This window comes from Oncorhynchus masou, chromosome 13 (assembly GCF_036934945.1).
Source record: "Oncorhynchus masou masou isolate Uvic2021 chromosome 13, UVic_Omas_1.1, whole genome shotgun sequence".
Taxonomy (NCBI): Eukaryota; Metazoa; Chordata; class Actinopteri; order Salmoniformes; family Salmonidae; genus Oncorhynchus; species Oncorhynchus masou.
Window position 1 is genome coordinate 71,417,953 of NC_088224.1, and position 24,538 is coordinate 71,442,490.

The 24,538-nt window shown below is 42.4% G+C and overlaps 1 protein-coding gene across 1 annotated transcript in view; it reads left to right on the top strand.

Annotated features, from left to right (window-relative positions):
• Positions 1-24,538, top strand: part of LOC135552994 (cell adhesion molecule DSCAM-like) — a 135,223-nt gene that overhangs the window by 15,397 nt on the left and 95,288 nt on the right. The window contains exons 2-3 of the mRNA XM_064984997.1: positions 4,013-4,330; positions 4,440-4,586. Coding sequence (XP_064841069.1) covers positions 4,013-4,330; positions 4,440-4,586 — 465 coding nt within the window. The remainder of the gene's footprint in view (positions 1-4,012; positions 4,331-4,439; positions 4,587-24,538) is intronic.

Below are 24,538 nucleotides of genomic sequence, written 5' to 3' on the forward strand. Positions count from 1 at the left end.
ACAATATTTAGGCACTTAAATCTTGGCATTTATTATTATTATTCATGCCTCAATTGTCTAGAGGCTTAAAAATACTTATTTAACCCATCTCCTCCCCCTCATCTATATTGATTTGACGTGGATTTAACAAGTGACATCAATATGTCATGGAAAGAGCAGGTGTTCATAATGTTTTGTACACCTAGTTTATACACCACTCAGTAATCAACCACCTGGAAATTAGCACTGAGCCACCTAATGCTAATTGGTCCCACTTCGTGTTTCTCTCCCTTCCAAGGGAGCTAGGTAACGACACACACTTTTACATCATGAACACTCTTTCCACCTTGTTGCTCCCCTGCTCAACCAAAGCAGCATACATGTTCAATGTTGTCTATGAGCAAATTACCTCACTTCAAGGACTGTTATTTTATTTTTATGTAATGAATGTGATTTAAGCGGTATCAAGGATTAGATGATGACTAAAAAGGTCCATATTAAAGACACTGTAAACATCAGGTTCATAACAAAAGCATTTATTGGTTTCATCATGGCCAAGTAAATAAATATCCTGATGTATTTACAAGTAAACATGCATATAATACCAGTCAAAACTTTGGACACACCTACTCATTCGAGGGTTTTTATGTATTCTTACTATTTTCTATATTGTGGAATAATAGTGAAGACATCCAAACTATGAAATAACACATATGGAATCATGTAGTAACCAAAAAAGTGTGAAACAAATCTAAATATATTTTATATTCTTCAAAGTAGCCACCCTTTGCCTTGATGCCAGCTTTGCACACTCTTGGCATTCTCTCAACCAGCTTCATGAGGTAGCCACCTGGAATGGCTACCTCACCCATATGACTACCGCCCCGTAGCACTCACTTCCGTCATCATGAAGTGCTTTGAGAGACTAGTCAAGGACCCTATCACCTCCACCCTACCTGACACCCTAGACCCACTCCAATTTGCTTACCGCCCAAATAGGTCCACAGACGATGCAATCTCAACCACACTGCACACTGCCCCAACCCATCTGGACAAGAGGAATACCAATGTGAGAATGCTGTTCATCGACTACAGCTCAGCATTTAACACCATAGTACCCTCCAAACTCGTCATCAAGCTCGAGACCCTGGGTCTCGACCCCGCCCTGTGCAACTGGGTACTGGACTTCCCGACGGGCTGCCCCCAGGTGGTGAGGGTAGGTAACAACATCTCCACCCCGCTGATCCTCAACACTGGGGCCCCACAAGGGTGCGTTCTGAGCCCTCTCCTGTACTCCCTGTTCACCCACGACTGCGTGGCCTACAGGGAGGAGGTGAGGGCCCTTGGAGTGTGGTGTCAGGAAAATAACCTCGCACTCAAAGTCAACAAAACTAAGGAGATGATTGTGGACTTCAGGAAACAGCAGAGGGAACACCCCCCTATCCACATCGATGGAACAGTAGTGGAGAGGGTAGCAAGTTTTAAGTTCCTCGGCGTACACATCACAGACAAACTGAATTGGTCCACCCACACAGACAGCATCGTGAAGAAGACGTAGCAGCGCCTCTTCAACCTCAGGAGGCTGAAGAAATTTGGATTGTCACCAAAAGCACTCACAAACTTCTACAGATGCACAATCGAGAACATTCTGTCGGGCTGTATCACCGCCTGGTACGGCAACTGCTCCGCCCACAACCGTAAGACTCTCCAGAGGGTAGTGAGGTCTGCACAACGCATCACCGGGGGCAAACTACCTGCCCTCCAGGACACCTACACCACCCGATGTCACAGGAAGGCCATAAAGATCATCAAGGACAACAACCACCCGAGCCACTGCCTGTTCACCCTGCTATCATCCAGAAGGCGAGGTCAGTACAGGTGCATCAAAGCTGGGACCGAGAGACTGAAAAACAGCTTCTATCTCAAGGCCATCAGACTGTTAAACAGCCACCACTAACATTGAGTGGCTGCTGCCAACACACTGACTCAACTCCAGCCATTTTAATAATGGGAATTGATGTAAAATATGTCACTAGCCACTTTAAACAATGCCACTTAATATAATGTTTACATACCCTACATTATTCATCTCATATGTCTACGTAAATACTGTACTCTATATCATCTACTGCATCTTTATGTAATACATGTATCACTAGCCACTTTAAACTATGCCACTTTGTTTACATACTCATCTCATATGTATATACTGTACTCGATACCATCTACTGCATCTTGCCTATGCCGCTCTGTACCATCACTCATTCATATATCTTTATGTACATAATCTTTATCCCTTTACACTTGTGTGTATAAGGTAGTAGATTTGGAATTGTTAGTTAGATTACTCGTTGGTTATTACTGCATTGTCGGAACTAGAAGCACAAGCATTTCGCTACACTCGTATTAACATCTGCTAACCATGTGTATGTGACAAATAAAATTTGATTTGATTTGAATTAGCAGGTATGCCTTGTTAAAAGTTAATTTGCGTTTGAGACAATCAGTTGTGTTTTGACAAAGTAGGGGTGGTATACAGAAGATATCCCTATTTGGTAAAAGACCAAGTCCATATTATGGCAAGAACAACTCAAATAAGCAAAGAAAAATTACTGTCCATCATCAATATAAGACATGAAGGTCATTCAATCTGGAAAATTTGAAGAACTTTGAATGTTTCTTCAAGTGCAGTCGCAAACACCATCATGCGCTATGATGAAACTGGCTCTCTTGAGGATCACCACAGGAAAGGAAGACCCAGAGTTACCTCTGCTGCAGAGAACAAGTTCAGTAGAGTTAACTGCACCTTAGATTGCAGCCCAAATAAATGCTTCACAGAGTTCAAGTAACAGACACATCTTAACATCAACTGTTCAGAGGAGACTGTGTGAATCAGGTCTTCATGGTTGAATTACTGCAAAGAAACCACTACGAAAGGACATTACTAAGAAGAAGAGACTTGCTTGGTCCAAGAAACATGAGCAATGGACATTAGACTGGTGGATATCTGTCCTTTGGTCTGATGAGTCCAAATTTGAGATTTTTGGTTCCAAACGCTGTGTCGTTGTGAGACGCAGAGTAGGTGAACGGGTGATCTACCTGACATGATGACTCCTTGCTGTCCCCAGTCCATGAATCAGGTTGAGAGAATGCCAAAAGTGCGCAAAGCTGTCATCAAGCTACAATAAAGAATCTCATATATAATATAAATTTAGTTTTGTTTAACACTTTTTTGTTTACTACATTATTCCATGTGTTATTTCATAGTTTTAATATCTTCACTGTTATTCTACAATGTAGAAAATAGTCCAAATGAAGAAAAACCCTTATGAGTAGGTGTATCCAAACTTTTGATTTGTACTGTATATTGGATCTTAATTTGTCCTGTATTGTCACAGCAAGTAGAGTAGAGTAGAGTAAACAGGCACACTTTTATTCCGTACAACAATAGGCACAAAAAATGTGCACCAAAACACGGAACATAAACTATAAAAGTATTGCACGTGAACATACACCGTTAACAATTAATAATTACACACAAAGACATGATGGGGAACAGAGGACTAAATACATGTAGATTGATTGGGGAATGAAAACCAGGTGTGTATGGAACAAGACAAAACAAATGGACATATGAAAAATGGAGCGGCGATGGCTAGAAAGCCGGTGACGTCGATCGCCGAACGCTGCCCGAACAAGGAGAGGATCTGACTTAGCCGGAAGTCGTGACAAAAATAATCCTGCAGCAACAGGATTTGAAATTTTAGTCCATAATGTTGCTTGATCAGTGGTTAGGCTATTAGTTGGCTAAAATGAGGCTACATGAAAAATGTAATACTGTTAATCTAACCGTGTGTTAGTGCAGGTTTTCAGTGAATTTATGTAAATCATTAAGATGATCTGCATTTTCTCAGCAGGAAAATTTGCAGCAACAAAGTGTGATCAAATTAAGATCCTGCGCCTGTAGTATACCCAGTCAGTCAGTTGTCATGTCATCAAAAAATGTTGTTCTCTTTGTTCTCCTCTCTTGCAGTTTTTAGTGAAGATCTACGTTCCAGCTTATATTTTGTCAATGCATCTTTGCAAGAGGTAGTGTTTGCCAGCACCACAGGGACCCTGGTGCCCTGTCCCGCTGCAGGGGTGCCCCCCGCCTCGCTGCGCTGGTATCTGGCCACCGAAGAGGAGATCTACGATGTGCCCGGGATCCGTCACGTGCACCCCAATGGCACCCTCCAGATCTTTAACTTCCTCCCCTCCAGCTTTAGTAAGCTAATCCATGACAATACCTACTATTGCACAGCTGAAAATCCTTCAGGAAAAATAAGAAGTCAAGATGTCCACATTAAGGCCGGTAAGTGCTTCTTTTAAATAGTAACTGTTGTTTTCGTTTCTTAATTTCTGCTTGTACAGTATGTATTTAATTTGCTGTTGCCAAATGCCATCCATCTTGCTATCCTCAGTATTTCGGGAACCCTACACCGTTCGGGTGGAGGACCAGAAAGCCATGAGAGGCAATGTAGCGGTCTTCAAGTGCATTATCCCTGCCTCCGTGGAGGCTTACGTCACTGTCGTATCGTGGGAGAAAGACACAGTCTCACTATCCTCAGGTAAGACAATATTCTTATATCTTGGTCAGAATTTTGTTCAATTCCTTGCTTGGACTCTTCAAATCAGCTATTGTATTACAAGTTCAGAAGAGGGATTCTTAGGTGTAGCTAACAAAACAAGATTTGTTTACATAGACAGTGCTATGGATCCAAAGGTTTCTACATGTGAAGCCTTCCCTGGTTTGCTCTTTGTACTTGGGCCACTGTTGTGTCTCTCTGTGACTTACCTGCTTGTGGTCTCAGTCAGCCATTACTGGAGCACCATGGAATCCTGTCCTCCAACAGTAATAACAAGGCTGATGTCTGTCTGTCATTTTGACCCACCCCCAACCCCCTCGATTGGAATCATTCATTGCACAGGTTGATATTGTACATTAAACGTTCAATTGATGCCCACCCTCTGGGCAATTTTGCTTTATATGGTGCATTTAGAAAAACTATAGACAAGCACGCAACTCAAGCCATTTGACAGAGGGCGAATTGTGGGACATGTTTTAGTAACATTTTAAATGTGTCTGCTCAAGCATGAAGATCCCTTCTGTGAACCATGTCTGTGTGTACTGGTTGCTAGTCGAGGGCATCACTGTTTCTGCTGCTGTAAGGAGATATTATATGATCTATAATGACTGCACATGAGTTTTGCAGATTCAGACAAGTGAAAAAGATGCTAGCCTCTGTGAAACCTAGAAGTTATCACTTTTTACTGTGTCACATTCATAGCCTTGAAAAGTAGAGTAGCATGGGAAGTGGAATTTTGACTTCTCTTGTTTAAATTATGTACTTAACTATATAACATAGGGCAGATGTGTAATAGCTAGTGTTTAAAAAAAAGTCCATTTAGGTCATGCAGTATTGTATTCATATGGAAGCTTTATTTTAATTTGTTCAACTTTTACAACTTTTACAACAGCCATGTTATCGTAAAGGTGAATAATGTGTTTTATCATTACCCAGTTCTTAGGAGTGCTTTTACATGCATTACAAACAATCTAGATGGGATTGTCCCTGTATATTCCACACGAGGCCTGTCAGAAGCATCATCAGCATGGTCAGAATCAGTGCTCTTTCCCTGCTAAATATTTTATGATGTCCTGATGCATACACTGTTATGGAGAGTGTGTGTTTACGGCATGAGCAGGGGTTACAATGGGCATTATAGGTGTGTGTTTTATTTCTTTACCAGGGGTTTGATCCCAGGTTGTGTGTGTGTTATATGTTTGTATATATGTTAGCGTAAGGTTATCAACCAGGCCTGGAAACAAAGCAGATTGACCCAACCTATTCTTCTCTGAGGGTTGCCAGCCCTGCACTTTACATTTTTAATGAAAGAAGACTTGGTCTCGGTTGACACAAAATAAAGCTATCCAACTGCTGTGCTAAATTATTCATCTAAGGTTTTTGACTGGTACTATATGTATTTTATGGATTAATGTTTCATAAAATCCATTTAAAGTAGACACCTTAGCATGAAGTGTTATCCTATATATCTTAAAAATCATGTACAAGCGACTGGTTTGCATTGCGTCTCGTCTGAAGCCTTTGAATTTCCAGTGATTCATATCAGGGGAAAAGATATGTATAATTACAGACTAGGGCTGGTTTTAATTAATCAACTGTGATTGAAAAGTTAATTACAATATGAATGACCTCTTAAAATAAGGACTGCTTAGTAGTCATTTGAAGTGGCCCTGTTTTCAGTCTGAATGAGCACCGCAACTCACAAGCCCTAATGTTGCCACTAACTTACCATTAACCTGTCATGCATTTTAAAATGTACCTCACTGTGCAGCTTTTCAAATTCACGGCAGCCGCTCGGCTCCCCTCTGCTTTTGATAAACAATTGACAGAGCTAATAGGGAGATGAAAGAGAAAAGGAGTGCAGGCGGTTGCCTTTTATATGGGACGCCTAATGCATCTCCAGCTTTTATATGGGACGCCTAATGCATCTCCAGCTTTTATATGGGACGCCTAATGCATCTCCAGCTTTTATATGGGACGCCTAATGCATCTCCAGCTGTTTTATGTGTGTGTATCAAGTGGTGGGGTTGTTAAATATGGGATGGGCTGGATGGCACATCTTTTTGTCTTCCGCATCTGCTTTGCCTTTGTCTCTCACCTTTCACATGTGATCCAATTTAATGAGGGGGCCTTGATGGGAGAAAGGCTGATCAAAACTAGCTCTCTAAGGGATGCATACAACATGTGGGCATACAGGTTTGTATTCCAGTCCTATGGTTATACAATAACTTATTCTTCCTCTCTTCTCTCTCACACTCTTACTCTTTGTTTTGCTGGATGAAGTAGAGGTGGGGTTTGCTGCACAGTGAACCTGTCTCATTCAGAGCACGTCTCTGCATGGCCCTGCATTGGTCCTCTGGGTTTCAGTCTTCTCCAATGATGCTACACTCTGCACCTACTAGGAAACTTGTATTCATCCATGTGAGGTGGGACTTTGTCTTGAGCGAATGGCGTTCTGTGTATACAGTATCTTACACATGCAGTTTGCTGGCGTTCGCAAACAGTTGCACATATTTAAATGTTCATTTAAGTGTCAGGATGTTTCCATAGTGCTGCTGCATCAGACCTTTTTGCACCATGTTTGTAGCCTGGTAGATCACATTGCCCCAGACAGACAGACCAACAGACAGGTACAAGGCCTGTGTATGAGCATGACAGCCAGTGTCTGTCTACTGTTGCTGGAGATAGTGCTTTCTCATTAGAACAAACACACGTGCCTTTCATCTTTTCAAGCTGAAGATTAAGCTGGAGATGGTGCAAGGAAAGATTTTCTCAAGCATTAAGGCACAGGCTTACTGCAATGCTGGAGGGGAAGGATGACTGTAAGCCTCTCCCTCCTCCTCTCTCCTCTCTTTCTCCTTTTCCTTCTCTCTCCCCTTTTTCTCCCTCTCCTCTCTCCTTCTCGCTCCTCTCTCTTTCTCCTTCTCATTCTCTCTCCTCTCTTTCTCCATCTCCTCTCTCCGCTCTTTTCCCCTCTCCTTCTCTTTTCTGTCTTTCTCCCTCTCCTTCTCTCTCCTCTCTCCTCCTCTCTCTCCATCTCTCTCCTCTCTTCTCCTCTCTCTCCTTCTCTCTCCTCTCTCCTCCTCTCTCTCCTTCTCTCTCCTCTCTCCTCCTCTCTCTCCTTCTCATCACCTCTTTCCCTTCCTCACTTATAAGGAATGTTGTTGAAAGGCATTTGTTATTACATGTATTGGTGAATGCATTGTATACTGAGCAGCTTTCCTATTTCTTAGTGTTGGTACAATACCATAATGGTATTAAATGCAGTCCTACAGTATGTACTGTATAATCTTCTGGATTTGACCTTCTATAAGGGTCGTAGTGGCCAGAGAAACGGGCCTTACGATTCTACTGATGCAGTCATAAAGTCTCTATCCTGGATGATCAGTGAGTCTTCTTCCTGTTCATCATTTACTGGCCTTGACTGTCAGCCTGCCATCCTCCATTGCGTAACACTTGGAAGGCCCGAGTCAATTTACTGCTGGCTGCAAAACACTGTTTTCTATTTGTTTTATGCAAATGTACCATCTAACGTTCTGAGCATTACCAGAGCCCCTGGAAACATTTTTCAGTCACATTTATGTGGGCTGCTTCACAACTGTGTACTTTACACTAACTGTTTAAATGCCACTGCAATCTCTCCTCCTGCTCTTGATGCCACTCACCCTCATTCAAGGTACTTGAGTAGTGCTAATCAAAGCTTATCAAGGAGTTTGCCTGCTAATAGCATCAGTGTCTTAACCAGCCAATCTCCATAATGTCTGGGATGCCCTTACAGGAGCTAGAGTAGGGAAGGAAGCTATCATCACACAGCAGGGATTTATCTAGTCAGCTTCATAACGCCTCCCCATTTTTCACTGGGATTGACAGAGGGCACCTACAGGCAGGCAGAGACAGGACAGTTATATTTCCCCGGAACCAACCCTAAGTCAGGCCAACCTTGAAAAGAGGGCAGAAAGAAGCTCTTACTGGTTCTGTTGGTGTGCCGAGGGGGAAGAAGACAATGGAGAGGTGAGTGGGCGAGGCTGAAGCTTTCCTTGGTAAACATAGACGTCCACACTGCATTGCATGGGCCGCGTTGTTATCTCTCTCTCTCTCTCTCTCTCTCTCTTTCTCAGAAAGAGGGAGAGCATGATCTCTATCTAACCACAGAACGATTACGAGGCATCCCTGGGCTAGTGTGTGTGTGTGTGTGTGTGTGTGTGTGTGTGTGTGTGTGTGTGTGTGTGTGTGTGTGTGTGTGTGTGTGTGTGTGTGCCTGCGTGTGCTATTCCTCCCACCCTGCAGTAAAGCCTTATGAAACAACACAGCACATCATTTTACTCCTGCTCCACCCAGAGCAGCAGCAACTGAAATGCTGACCCTTATCTTTCACTAGATCCCAGTTCATAGTCTACTCATGCACAGCTGCTGGAAAGCTGGGGAGATGGGGTATTGGGAGTGTGTGCACGACTGTGGAGAAGGATACAATCCAGAACTATCGATACTTGTGTGCATTAATCACGCGGCTGCCAGAGAGAATTATGGGAACATGAGCTGAAGGATGCATTTGTGCATTTGCAGCATGAATGCTGTTTGAAGGGGAGTTTGTGGAATTGAGGTGAGGGGAGAATGGACCCTTTTCTATGTGAGTAGGGTGTGTAGAGGAGATGGTTTGAGGTGGGTTGTTGATCTAAATGTACATCAACACAGTGATATTTTTGTTATATGGCCATATGAACTCTTGAGAACCGCACTGCTGGGTTTTCATTTCATGTTAAAAACATATTGTTCACACAACTCAGCCCTCAATATGAACCATAGAAGACATTTTGTTCTTCTATTTTATTCATATGTGAAGATGGCATGTTGAAGTAAACGAGTAACCAACGGTCTTTGCTATTGATGTCTGATGTTTGAAGTCCTCACCTTTTCTGTGATGTGGGACAGAGGGAGGGAGGCAGTGTTGGGGTCAATTCAAATTCAAATCGGTCAATTCATAAATTAAGCTACATTTCCAATTCAATAATTGAGAAAAGGGCAACTATTTTCATGACTTCTGAATAAACTGGACAGGAGAAGCTATTCATTTCAGTTGTTCAATTGTTTAAATAAAAAATTCAGATCACTTCCTGAATTCAGTGACTTCAATTTGAAGTGACACCAACCATGGAGGGAGGGATAGAATTGTTTGTCTATTTTTACATTGCACAACATGAGTAAAACATCAATTGTATGAGGTGCCCTCATCTCTTTTAGTAGGGATGTACAGTATAAATTAAGTAGTCAGAGTATTACTGCAGTATTACAATAGTATAGCAATGTTCTATTGGAGAGGCCGAGCACCAGATTTCCTGCTGATACAGTGCCTGCCTGTCACCAGCCTAGCAGATCTATAGAAAACAACAACTGTTGATCACAGTTAGAGCTCTGAGCAGGCGTTCTTACATCCCAGTCAAAGCTCTGAGCAGGTGTTCTTACATCACAGTTCGAGCTCTGGGCAGGCGTTCTTACATCACAGTCAAAGCTCTGAGCAGGCGTTCTTACATCATAGTTAGAGCTCTGAGCAGGCGTTCTTACATCACAGTCAAAGCTCTGAGCAGGCGTTCTTACATCACAGTTAGAGCTCTGAGCAGGCGTTCTTACATCACAGTCAAAGCTCTGAGCAGGCGTTCTTACATCACAGTTAGAGCTCTGAGCAGGCGTTCTTACATCACAGTCAAAGCTCTGAGCAGGCGTTCTTACATCACAGTTAGAGCTCTGAGCAGGTGTTCATACATCACAGTTAGAGCTCTGAGCAGGTGTTCATACATCACAGTTAGAGCTCTGAGCAGGCGTTCTTACATCACAGTTAGAGCTCTGAGCAGGTGTTCTTACATCACAGTTAGAGCTCTGAGCAGGCGTTCTTACATCACAGTCAAAGCTCTGAGCAGGCGTTCTTACATCACAGTTAGAGCTCTGAGCAGGCATTCTTACATCACAGTCAAAGCTATGAGCAGGCGTTCTTACATCACAGTTAGAGCTCTGAGCAGGCGTTCTTACATCACAGTCAAAGCTCTGAGCAGGCGTTCTTACATCACAGTTAGTGCTCTGAGCAGGCGTTTTTACATCACAGTCAAAGCTCTGAGCAGGCGTTCTTACATCACAGTTAGAGCTCTGAGCAGGCGTTCTTACATCACAGTCAAAGCTCTGAGCAGGCGTTCTTACATCACATTTAGAGCTCTGAGCAGGCGTTCTTACATCACAGTTAGAGCTCTGAGCAGGCATTCTTACATCACAGTTAGAGCTCTGAGCAGGCGTTCTTACATCACAGTTAGAGCTCTGAGCAGGCATTCTTACATCACAGTTAGAGCTCCTAGCAGGCGTTCTTACATCACAGTTTACTGATAAATAAGAGCAATATGGCAGCCATTAGGCCGCTTAGGATGAAAATGATTAGGTGGGGATCTGTGGAGCGATGGGTACTAAGTATGGTTTAATCTTTAATAAGCAGTGATGGGTTTATGGTATTTTGGCATTTTGGTATCAGTCGTCGGAACTGGAATGGGCCTTTCCAATGCTTATGGATTACACTGCTGTACTATTGGACTGGACCCAGGCCAGCCTACATCATGGCAGCTGGCCAAGAAACAGATTAGTAATAAGCACGGCGTGAGATAATTACGGGCAGACCAACCACTTAATTTCTGTTTATAAACCACTCCTAGATTTGAGGTTGTGTTTACCCATGGTGCAGTGGGGCAGATGTCCCCTGGTCGGGGTGTATTGGTGGCAGGTGGCGAGGGTTGTGGTTGGCGCCTCTCATATGGTCTGGAACACAGGATAAACACAGAGAACAGAGGCCAATTGATATTCAATCAACCTCCCAGAATGCAACAGTGTCTGATCCCATCTTAAAAGCCTTGAAAAATGCACTTAAAGAAACTAAAGCACCCACTGACTGACCAATGGGATTTTATTTTCTCTCCTTCATCCTTTCAATTTAAGATGTATGCATCTTCCTCTCAGGGTGGTCAATCTAGAAAAATACAGTAAATCGCATTTAGTCCATTAAACTTTCACACGAAAGCCGTGAGCCATTCTGTCCATACTTGGGGCATTAACGCTGATTAGAAACAGTTAAGACATTGAAGACACTGAAGTAAACTAATCAAGTGGAGTGAAACTGCTTCTTGTGTGACAAAGAACTCATCTCAGACATCAAATGTCATTGCAGTTTTGGTGTTGTTGGTGGATATCATATTTGTATTCAAACAAAGCTGAGCTTGAATCATGCATTAAAAAAATATTTGATACAAATCTGTTATTAGTGTTAATATACAGTGTGTCTACAGTGTACCAGTGCTCCTCACCACTGCTCCCTGACAGTATTATCATTTTAAGGTGACCTTCCATCTCTGTTTCGATGGATGAAACATCAACCTTCATTGGCCCCTTTTCTACAGCCCTATCTGGCCAATTCCTTCTTCTTCTTCTCCTTCTCCCTTCTTCCTTAACACTAACCCTAGGAACATGGACAAAGAGCACCAGTGGCATGTCTCTGACCACTCCTTCCCCCTTCAGCCTACACTACAGTATGTCTCCCCTGAATGTGAGCATCAGACCTGCGGTGTGTGGTGGGTTTGTGGGCATTGTTATCTATCCATCCAGGACAGACGGACCGTCAGACAGTTTCTCATCAGGAGAGAATAGCAATTAGTGTTAGCATGGTGATATGGTTTAGGGTGTTTGGTAGCATGGTAGGGTCTAGGGGTTGTTCTAGGATAGGTCATTTGAGTGCTTCTGGTGGCAGCAGGGTGGAGGTGTGGCTCTCTCCTGGCTGTTACTAAGATGCTTATGGTCTAGAAAAGGGGTGGCCTGGATAGCTAACTGGGAGTGCAGGATTTTGTTCCAGCCATGTACTAATGTAACAAACCTGATTCAGCTTACCTGAAATAACAAAAGCGAGGATTGTAAAGTAGGGATGCGATTTATTTTGAGATGCACAGACGTCTGCCTTGGGCTTGGTAGGTGCACTCTTGACATTTTCCATTTTGTGCAAACCGTAGTGAAAGGGGAAGCAATTATCTGTCCCTGTCTTCCTTTGGTATTATGGAGCCTTTCATAGTGTTGTTGACTGTGACGTCACAAGGTGGCGGCTGTGGAGACTGACCTTTTGACAGACGCAGCCTGCAATCTTCACATCCATGTAGGAGTTCAGCCAGCCAATCAGAGCAGCTCCTGCTGCTGCACAGTCTTATCACCGGCATACAGCTGCTGCTGCCCCTGTGAAGGAGCAAGGAGGACAGGGAGGGAGCGAGGGAAGGAGGGAGGGAAGGAAGGAGCAAGAGTGAGAGGGAGAGATGTTTCTCCGGTCCAAGAGGATGTTTTCCGCTGCATGTACCAGGACATATCCATGTATTTTAAAGCACTACGTTCACATTTCATTTTCAGGGTTTGATATTGCTGCTGTGCTTAAACATATTTGAAGAGTTTTTTTTAATGCTGTTTGAAAAATGTTCAGTGCCTCAATCATTGCAATTAAGTATGATTTTAGAAAAAATGTTAAATAGGGTTTTAGAGCAAAAGCATGCTTTGTAGCCTTAGTGAAATTAAATAAATAAAAAAAGCTCAATCTGAATTGATTTTCCTGTTAAGTTCTGCTGTACTTGTTACCATGGAAACCTGGTCATGTTCCCCTGGCCTCCTAGGGCAAGTGTAATTGTTGTCTGTTTCTCAAAGCCAAATTCTCCAGCTCTCTCAATGGTTCATCTACCAATCACATAAAAAAAAACATTCTCAAGGATATATTCCTTCTGGAGTCTCTACAATTGGAGCTTTATGAACCTGCCTGTGTAGCATTTAGCAGCCTCTGACTACTTTCATAAGAGGATAGTGTACTATGTTTACCTTTCTTCTCCCGTTCTATTTTATTATACATTATTGCCTACTTCAAAGGACTGTTGCATTTGTAATGTAAATAACTGCCTGTAGGTATGTACAGTAACTGCCATTGCCAAGCCTCTCTCATACTGTTTTTACAGGATTTCTATTTCCTACCCAAATGAGAGGAGAGAGAGAGCTCTCGATTTCTTGCAAGAATAATTAACTGAAATTTGGGCGGTATCGCATGCTTACTCAGCAAAAAGGCTGAGGGTTCTCAACTATTCGGCTTTGATTCAAAAGGGGCTTTGGGGTCACCAGTTTCCTCAGTATTTCAAGTGAGATGTTGTCCTGTCACTGTGTTGATCTTCCAGATCAATAGTAATTAATAGTCCTCCCTAGAGGGATACTGACTGAAGTTTCCATGTACTGTATGGTAAACAGTCAGACAGCTCTGTAGTAGATGTTACGGTTTTCTTCTAACTCCTCCTCTGACGAAGAGGTGTCGCAAGGATCGGACCAAAATGCGGCGTGGTAATTGTCATACATGTTTAATGAACGAATAAACACGAACCATACAAAACAATAAACGTAACGAAAACCGAAACAGCCTATACTTGTGTAAACTAACACAGAACAAGGAACAAAAGGACAATAAGGACAATCACCCACGAAACACTCAAAGAATATGGCTGCCTAAATATGGTTCCCAATCAGAGACAACGATAAACACCTGCCTCTGATTGAGAACCACTTCAGACAGCCATAGACTTATCTAGAACACCCCACTAAGCTACAATCCCAATACAAAACACACCACATACAAAAACCCATGCCACACCCTGGCCTGACCAAATAAATCAAGACAAACACAAAATACTTCGACCAGGGCGTGACAGAAGAGAGGTTTAGAATAGCTGGCATTTGATACTAGGCACAGTGGTCATATGTCACTTCCTAGCCCCTTTGCTGTTTTGATAAAGACATTCTGTACAGTATAAAAGCAAGGGTCTGGTCTTAACTGGACACCTGGTGTTTACCTGCACACCATCAATCAAAGTCCCCATGGCCAAAATTGTATTTTTGACAAATGTACATTTATTGAGAGATTGAGAGAAAGACTTGCCTAATATTTTTTGAAATCTCATGTTTATTTTATTGTTATTGTTATTTGATATTACAAATTATTATATAGAAAGCCTGTTATTATTCTTACATGTATTTCATTTGTCAGTAAGCTAGCTTGGCACACCTGTATTTCGGGAGTTTCTCCCATTCTTCTCTGCAGATCCTCTCAAGCTCGGTCAGGTTGGATGGGGAGCATCGCAGCACAGTTATTTTTAGGCCTCTCCAGAGATGTTTGATCGGGTTTGGGCTCTGGCTGGGCTCTGGCTGGGTCACTCAAGGACATTCTTAGACATGTCCCGTAGCCACTCCTGTGTTGTCTTTGCTGTGGGCTTAGGGTTGTTGACCTGTTGGAAGGTGAACCTTCACCCTAGTCTGAGGACCTGTGCGCTCTGGAGCAGGTTTTTATCCAGGATCTCTCTGTACTTTGCTCCGTTCATCTTTCCCTCGATCCTGACTAGTCTCTCAGTCCCTGCCGCTGAAAAACATCTCCACAACATGATGCTGCCACCACCATGCTTCACTGTAGGGATGGTGCCAGGTTTCCTCCAGATGTGACGCTGGGCAATCAGACCAAAGTGTTCAATCTTGATTGCATCAGACCAGAGAATCTAGTTTCTTTAGGTGCCTTTTGGTAAACTGTGGGCTGTCATGTGCCTTTTACTGAGGAGTGGCTTCCATCTGGCCACCCTACCATAAAGGCCTGATTGGTGGAGTGCTGCAGAGATGGTTGTCCTTCTGGAAGGTTCTCCCATCTCCACAGAGGAACTCTGGAGCTCTCCCTGACCAAGCCCCTTCTCCCCCAATTGCTCAGTTAGACCGGGCGTCCAGCTCTAGGAAGAGTCTTGGGGGTTCCAAACTTCTTCCATTTAAGAAGGATGGAGCCTACTGTGTTCTTGGGGAAATTCAATGCTGCAGACTTCTTTTAGTACCTTTCCCCAGATCTTCAAAAAGTTTGACAGCTGCACCATCGAGAGCATCCTGACTGGTTGCATCACTGCCTGGTATGGCAACTGCTCGGCCTCCAACCGCAAGACACTACAGAGAGTAGTACGTATGGCCCAGTACATCACTGGGGCCAAGCTTCCTGCCATCCAGAACCTCCATACCAGGCGGTGTCAGAGGTAGGCCCTAAAAATTGTCAAGGACTCTAGCCACCCATGTCATAGACTGTTCTCTCTGCTACTGCATGGCAAGTGGTACCGGAGCGCCAAGTCTAGGTCCAAAATACTTCAGCTTCTACCCCTAAGCCAAAACTCCTGAACAGCTAATCACAGGGCTAACCAGACCATTTGCATAGCCCCCCCCCTTTTACGCTGCTGCTACTCTCTGTTTATTATCTATGAATAGTCACTTTAACTCTACCTACATGTGCATATTACCTCAATTACCTCGACTAACATTTTGACTCCGTACCAGTACCCCCTGTATATATAGCCTCGCTATTGTTATTTTACTGTTGCTCTTTAATTATTTGTTACTGTTCTTTTTTCTTTTTCACTTATCTATTTACTTATTTTTTCTTAAAACTACATTGTTGTAAGTAAGCAGGTCTACACCAGTAATATTCAACGCATGTGACAAATACATTTGATTTGATTTGACACAATCCTGTCTCGGAGCTTCACGGACAATGTCATTCAATCTCATGGCTTTGTTTTTGCTCTGACATGCACTGTGGGACCTTACGTAGGCAGGTGTGTGCCTTACCAAATCATGTCCAATCAATTGAAGTTACCAGAGGTGAACTCCAATCAAGTTGTTGAATCGTCTCAAAGATGCTCAATGGAAACAGAATGCACCTGAGCTCAATTTCAAGTCTCATAGATAAGGGTCTGAAAACTTATGTTAATAAGTTATTTCTATTTTTTTCTATAAACCTGTTTTTGGTTTGTCATTATGGTATTTTGTGTAGATTGATGAGATTGTGTAGATTGATGAGATTTTTAAATGTTTTATCCATTTTAGAATAAGGCTGAGTGTATAAACATAAGGAACACCTTCCTAATATTGAGTTGCACCCCTTTTTGCTCTCAGAACAACCTCAGTTCTTCGGGACATGAACAAGGTGCTGAAAGCGTTCCACAGGGATGCTGGCCATGTTGACTCCACTGCTTCCCACAGTTGTGTCAAGTTAGCTGGATGTCCTTTGGGTGGTGGACCATTCTTGAAACATATGGGAAAGTGTTGAGCATGAAATGAAAAACCAGCAGTGTTGCAGTTCTTGACACACTCAAACTGGCACACCTGGCACCTACTACTATAACCTGTTCAAAGGCACAACTTTTGTCTTGCCTATTCAACCTCTGAATGGCACACACACAATCCATGTCTCAATTGTCTCAAGTCTTAAAAATCATTCTTTAACCTATCTCTTCCCCTTCATCTACAGAGATTGAAGTGGATTTAACAGGATACATCAATAAGGGATCATTCATGGAAAGAGTTTCTAATGTCTTGTACACTCAGTGTATGTTTACCATTTTCCTATTTTGCCCCTCTCCCTGACTCTATTTCTCTCTCACCTCTTTCTCTCTCTCCCACTTTCCCACTGAAATGCACTACTAAAACAAGTAAAAGTGATCATTTGAAACATCTATTGTGAGTGCCTGGCAGACAGATATAGGCTGCATAACTATCAGTTCTTCTGTGGAAGAAATCTATTTGCTTGATGAAGCTGCTTGCATAATCCTTTAGTTACACTTGCCAGCTGTGAGCAAAGATATGGCACTTTGGGATTTTGCATGAGGACAAAGAGGATAAAGAAATGGGAGGACAGAGAAACTGATGCATGCATGCGCAGGGTCCTTTTCATGCCCAGGGTCCTTTGAGTTCTTTAAAATTACATTGAAATATAAGTGGAAGGAAACGTTGATGAGCACACGCCGTTTTAGGATAATTATAGGAAAGTTGGTGAAATGCTGAAAATAAAATTTCAGATATACAGTACCAGTCAAAAGTTTGGACACACTGTAACGCTTGTCTTCGTCCTCCTCTGACGAGGAGTAAGAAATGTCAGACCAATGCGCAGCGTGGTAAGTGTTCATCCTTTTAATAAACTGAACTGAACACTAAATACAAAGTAACAAAAGAGAACAAACAAAACAGCCACGTCTGGTGCAACACACACTAAACAGAAAATAATCACCCACAAAACACAATAGAAAACAGGCTCCCTAAATATTGTTCTCAATCAGGGACAACAATTGACAGCTGCCTCTGATTGAGAACCATACCAGGCCAAACACAGAAATAGCAAATCATGGAAAATCTAACATAGACAACCCACCCAACTCACGCCATGACCATACTAAAACAAAGACATAACAAAAGAACTAAGGTCAGAACGTGACACACACCTACTCATTCAAGGGTTTTTTCTTTATTTTGACTATTTTCTACATTGTAGAATAATAGTGAAGACATCAAAAATATGAAATAATACATATCGAATCATGTAGTGACCAAAAAAGTGTTAAAGAAATGAAAATATATTTTATATTTGAGATTCTTCCAAATAGCCACCCTTTGCCTTGATGACAGCTTTGCACACTCTTGGTATTCTCTCAACCAGCTTCATGAGGAATGCTTTTCCAACAGTCTTGAAGGAGTTCCCACATATGCTGAGCACTTGTTGCACAGCCTGGAGGTGTGTTTTGGGTCATTGTCCTGTTGACATGAAATGATAGTTCCACTAAGCGCAAACCAGATGGGATGGCGTATCACTGCAGAATGCTGTGGTAGCCATGCAGGTTAAGTGTGCCTTTAATTCTAAATAAATCACTGTCAGTGTCACCAGCAAAGCACCCCAACACTTTCACATCTCCTCCTCCATGCTTCACGGTGGGAACCACACATGCGGAGATCATCAATTCACCTACTCTGCGTCTCACAAGACATGGTGGTTGGAACCAAAAATCTCAAATTTGGACTCACCAGACCAAAGGACAGATTTCCAACTGTCTAATGTCCATTGCTCGTGTTTCTTGGCCCAAGCAAGTCTCTTCTTCTTATTGGTGTCCTTTAGTAGCAGTTTCTTTGCAGCAATTCAACCATGAAGACCTGATTCACGCAGTCTCCTCTGAACAGTTGATGTTGAGATGTGTCTAGAACTCTGTGAAGCATTTATTTGGGCTGCAATTTCTGAGGCTGGTAACTTTAATGAACTTATCCTCTGCAGCAGAGGTAACTCTGGGTCTTCCACTCCTGTGGTGGTCCCCATGAGAGCCAGTTTCATCATAGTGCTTAATGGTTTTTGCGACTGCACTTGAAGAAACGTTAAAAGTTCTTGAAATTTTCTGGATTGACTGACCTTCATGTCTCAAAGTAATAATGGACTATCGTTTCTCTTTGTTTATTTGAGCTGTTCTTGCCATAATATGGGCTATCTTCCTTATACCACCCCTACCTTGTCACAACACAACTGATTGGCTCAAACACATTAATAAGGAAAGAAATTCCACAAATTAACTTTTAGCAAGGCACACCTGTTAATTGAAATGTATTCCAGGTGACTACCTCATGAAGCTGGTTGAGAGAATGCCAAGAGTGTGCAAATGTGGCTACTCCAAAAATGTATTTTATGCTGCTACATAAATGATGTAATATGCCAGGGAGATATGTGTATACTGTAGCTAAGAAAGTAATACTAAGTGTATGTTGTTTTGTAAGCTGTTAGTAGCCCATGTGCCACACCCTAATAATTTAGTCCCTTTCCCCCTCATAACGTAGCCGACTGTTCTGCCTTGGTGGTGCAAATGTAGCATAGAGCCTGTTTTAGTGTTATGTGGTCATCAAATATTGTAAGAGCTTTCATTGTCTGCTTATATGTGCCTTTTATTTATCCTACGGTTCTGACTTGGTGTACAGGGAATACTGTAAGAACGACCCATGTTCTGAATTCGATGTTAATTTCATATAACAAATAGTTATATTGACTACGTCCATCCTAGCTCGCTCATTAATCGAAATTATGGATTGCCTCTTTTACGCTCGTCATCATTTGTTTAAGCCATAATAGCTATGTTTTTTGAAAAGGCAGCAAATGAGGCTGAATGAACTGGTTTGCCTCCAGACAAGGCTCACCTGAAAGCCAGGTGTAGCAGTGGTAAGGATTCACTACATGGTGCTGAAAAGAATGCTCTTGTGTTGGGACAGCTTTATGTAGGCCCTAACAGTTTGTGGTCACTGTTTGTAATCCGTTATAGTGCAATGAATGTATTGTTTAGTGTTGTGTTTTGTAGAGGCTTTGCTGGCATGCATCTAAAACTACTTAAGAACACCAATGAGTTTACCCCATCAAGTTTTACATGCTAAAATCGCCTCTGGCTCAGACTCTTCTGCCCTTGCGCCTGTATTCCAAGCCCAGTGTGTGCTCTGTGTGCTTGGGTTTAATGGACAGCTACTGAAAGCTAGTCCAATATGTAGAGAAGCATGCTGCAAGAAAATTAACCATAGAATAGAGTGAGAAATCAAATGTGCCCCTGATTTTTATTTTAAACTTTTTGGGGGACTTCCACATACACTTCCTGTATTTACAACATGGCTGCCATCAATGTCTTTTGCCTTTTTCTGTCTGTCAGGCACAAATAACATTAACATTTCATTACCAGTGTGATACAATAGTAATGTATGTAAAAAAAATCATATGGAAATTTCAGCATCCTGGCAGGTTGAAATATTTATGCTACACAAGGTAAATGGCTCCAAATCTGAGAGTGAAAATTGCAGAAGGATGCAAGAAGAAATTGCTTGTAAAGCTGGGCTCTCAAGAGCTGGGCTGCATAGTCAATGAAGTGAAGTGTGTATTGTACCCCCAGCATTGAGACTGCTTCATGCAAGCCTATCCTATTTTTACAGGGAAGACAGGTCTGTTGCTATGCTCTTTGAGAAGGTCTCCTGCAGTAAAACAAAAGAGCATTCGCCACTATCACACCTCGTAGTGGACACAGAAGGAGAATTAGAGGCTCTGTGCTGGCTGGAGGTTTTTGTTGATAATTGATGATTTGTTCCGTTATGCACGCTGAAAAGGACAGGGTTGACACCTGCAGAAACGGACTACTGATTGTAGCAAAGGTGTCAATGCATAGAAGAGAGCAAAAAAAGCAGACATACCACTATATACATACAGTACGTATAAGTGATTTTAAGCATTTATCAAAGACATCATCCTTTGCTTAATAGATTTCATATGACAAACTTAAACGCACAAAATCACATGTATTTGGTTGTAGAAGTTACTTCTATAAAATCTTGTATTTAGAATTTAAAAAAATATTATTATTTGATATGATTTATATTAGAACATTTGGAATGAAAACACGTTTTTGACAGTTTTTTTAATGGGGCCTTGCTCTCAAGACTTGGAACAGTGCCACTGATCCAATATAATGCAGCTGTAATACAGCTGTAATATAAGAAAACATGTTAACAGTATTGTTAATATTATAATCTATACAACGTTTTTAAACAGCATTTTTTTGTTGCTGTGATTCTTGTTAATACAGGAAAATACAGGAATATTATATTTTAAACAAAATGTTATTCCTAATAACAGGGGTAGGCAAATGACAGGTTAAGGCAGGCAGGGGTCAATGAGAAGGTATAAAGGGTCCAGAACGGCAGGCAGTCTCAGGGTCAGGTCAGACAGGGGTCAATAATCCAGAACGGTGGGGTAAGGTACAAAACGGCAGGCAATCTCAAGGTCAGGGCAGGCGGAATGGTCAAAACCCGGGAAGGATTAGAAAACAGGAGTAGAAAAACAGGCAGGACCAAGGAAAACGCTGGTTGGTATGAATGAACAAAACTAACTGGCAACAGACAAACAGAGAACACAGGTATAAATACACAGGGGTTAATGGGGAAGATGGGCAACACCTGGAGGGAGGTGGAAACAAGCACACGGACAGGTGAAACAGATCAGGGTGTGACAGTATAGTTGGACTGCACACGTAATGTAATCAGTAATCATGTAGTGAAAAGTGTACCGTAAACATTGGAATCAAGAAGGTTAAATCAAAGTGAACTGCAGTCTGTTGCTAGGGTGACTAATTCTCAATATCCCCCGCTGTTCAAGGATATGCTGTGTAACACAAAAGTCTTGATATGTATAGTATATGCATTCATAGCCTATTTAGAGTAGATGCCTGTTGTGTACAACTGTGCATGAATGCTGATGTGGATGCATGTGTGTGTATTTGTGTGCATGAGAAGAAGGAAAGTTAGAGTGTGTATGCATGTGAGAGAAATTAAAGGAAAAAGATTGAGTAAAGCAGTGTGTGTGGATGAGGCAGGTGATCAGGCTCCCAGTACATAGAGCTCCAGCTAGCTGCTGGTAATAATGGTTATTTTCTCCTCTCCTTTCCTCAGCATTTGTTCTCGGGCCTCTGGCAGATGGATTGTGGAAGGTTACACCTTTTAATTGGGGGAAGCAGGGCGAGGCTGCTGTGGTGTTGCTGTAGTGTAATGGAAGCCTGGGAACAGAACAGCCTTGGCTGCTGCTCTGCTCTGGGGCCAGACAGGGAAGCAGGGAGCAGGCAGCTAACCAGGACAGCCAGTCTCTTATCAGCAGAATACAAATAGCAGCTAGAGAGGAGGACTATGGATTAGGCCGTTCTATTACACAATGTTTTTCATGCTGCTTCAGAGGGAGGGGAGGGCTGCGGTGTGTCTGTCTGTATGGAGGGAAGGAACTCATCAAGTTGCATGTGTTTGACATGCATAGCGGCCCACACCTACATGTACGGGGTGGCAGGTAGCAAAGTGGTTAGAGCGATGGGCCAGTAACTGGTCGCAGGTTCGAATAACTGAGCCAGCAAGGTGAAAATCTGTTGATGTGCCCTTGATGAACACACTCAACCCTAATTCTCTCCAGGGGCGCTGTACTACTATGTAAAACAGCACATTTCATGTGACTAATATATATATACAGTGGGGAGAACAAGTATTTGATACACTGCCGATTCTGCCGGTTTTTCTACTTACAAAGCATGTAGAGGTCTGTAATTTTATCATAGGTACACTTCAAATGTGAGAGACGGAATCTAAAACAAAAATCCAGAAAATTACAGTGTATGATTTTTAAGTGATTAATCAGCATTTTATTGCATGACATAAGTATTTGATCACCTACCAATCAGTAAGAATTCCGGCTCTCACAGACCTGTTAGTTTTTCTTTAAGAAGCCCTCATGTTCTCTACTCATTACATGTATTAACTGCACCTGTTTGAACTACATACCTGTATAAAATACACTTTTCCAAGCACTCAATAAAACAGACTCCAACTTCTCCACAATGGTCAAGACCAGAGAGCTGTGTAAGGACATCGGGGATAAAATTGTAGACCTGCACAAGGCTGGGATGGGCTACAGGACAATAGGTGCTTGGTGAGCTTGGTGAGAAGGCAGCAACTGTTGGCGCAATTATTAGAAAATGGAAGAAGTTCAAGATGACGGTCAATCACCCTCGGTCTGGGGCTCCATGCAAGATCTCACCTCGTGGGGCATCAATGATCATGAGGAAGGTGAGGGATCAGCCCAGAACTACACGGCAGGACCTGGTCAATGACCTGAAGAGAGCTGGGACCACAGTCTCAAGAAAACCATTAGTAACACACTATGCCGTCATGGATTAAAATCCTGCAGCGCCTGCAAGGTCCCCCTGCTCAAGCCAGCGCATGTCCAGGCCCATCTGAAGTTTGCCAATGACCATCTGGATGATCCAGAAGAGGAATGGGAGGTCATGTGGTCTGATGAGACAAAAATAGAGCTTTTTGGTCTAAACTCCACTCGCTGTGTTTGGAGGAAGAAGAAGGATGAGTACAACCCCAAGAACACCATCCCAACCGTGAAGCATGGAGGTGGAAACATCATTCTTTGGGAATGCTTTTCAGCAAAGGGAACAGGATGACTGCACCGTATTGAGGGGAGGATGGATGGGGCCATGTATTGCGAGATCTTGGCCAACAACCTCCTTTCCCCAGTAAGAGCATTGAAGATGGGTCGTGGCTGGGTCTTCCAGCATGACAATGACTCGAAACACACAGCCAGGGCAACTAAGGAGTGGCTCCGTAAGAAGCATATCAAGGTCCTGGAGTGGCCTAGCCAGTCTCCAGACCTGAACCCAATAGAAAATCTTTGGAGGGAGCTGAAAGTCTGTATTGCCCAGCGACAGCCCCGAAACCTGAAGAATCTGGAGAAGGTCTGTATGGAGGAGTGGGCCAAAATCCCTGCTGCAGGGTGTGCAAACCTGGTCAAGAACTACAGGAAACGTATGATCTCTGTAATTGCAAACAAAGGTTTCTGTACAAAATATTAAGTTCTGCTTTTCTGATGTATCAAATACTTATGTCATGCAATAAAATGCAAATTAATTACTTAAAAATCATACAATGTCATTTTCTGGATTTTTGTTTTAGATTCCGTCTCTCACAGTTGAATTGTACCTATGATAAAATTACAGACCTCTACATGCTTTGTTAGTAGGAAAACCCGCAGAATCGGCAGTGTATCAAATACTTGTTCTCCCCACAGTGCCAGTCAAAAGTTTGGACACACCTACTCATTCAAGGGTTTTTCTTTATTTTACTATTTTCTACATTGTAGAATAATAGTGAAGACATCAAAACTATGAAATAATACATTTGGAATCATGTAGTAACCAAAAAAGTGTTAAACGAATTAAAATATATTTTATTTTTGAGATTCTTCAAAGTAGCAACCCTTTGCCTTGATGGCAGCTTTGCACACTCTTGGCATTCTCTTAACCAGCTTCACGAGGTAGTCACCTGTAATGCATTTCCATTAACAGGTGTGTCTTGTTAAAAGTTAATTTGTGGAATTTCTTTCCTTATTAATACGTTTTAGTCAATCAGTTGTGTTGTGAGAAGGTGGGGTGGTATACAGAAGAAGTTTAGTATAAAACCAAATCCATATTATGGCAAGAACAGCTCAAATAAGCAAAGAGAAA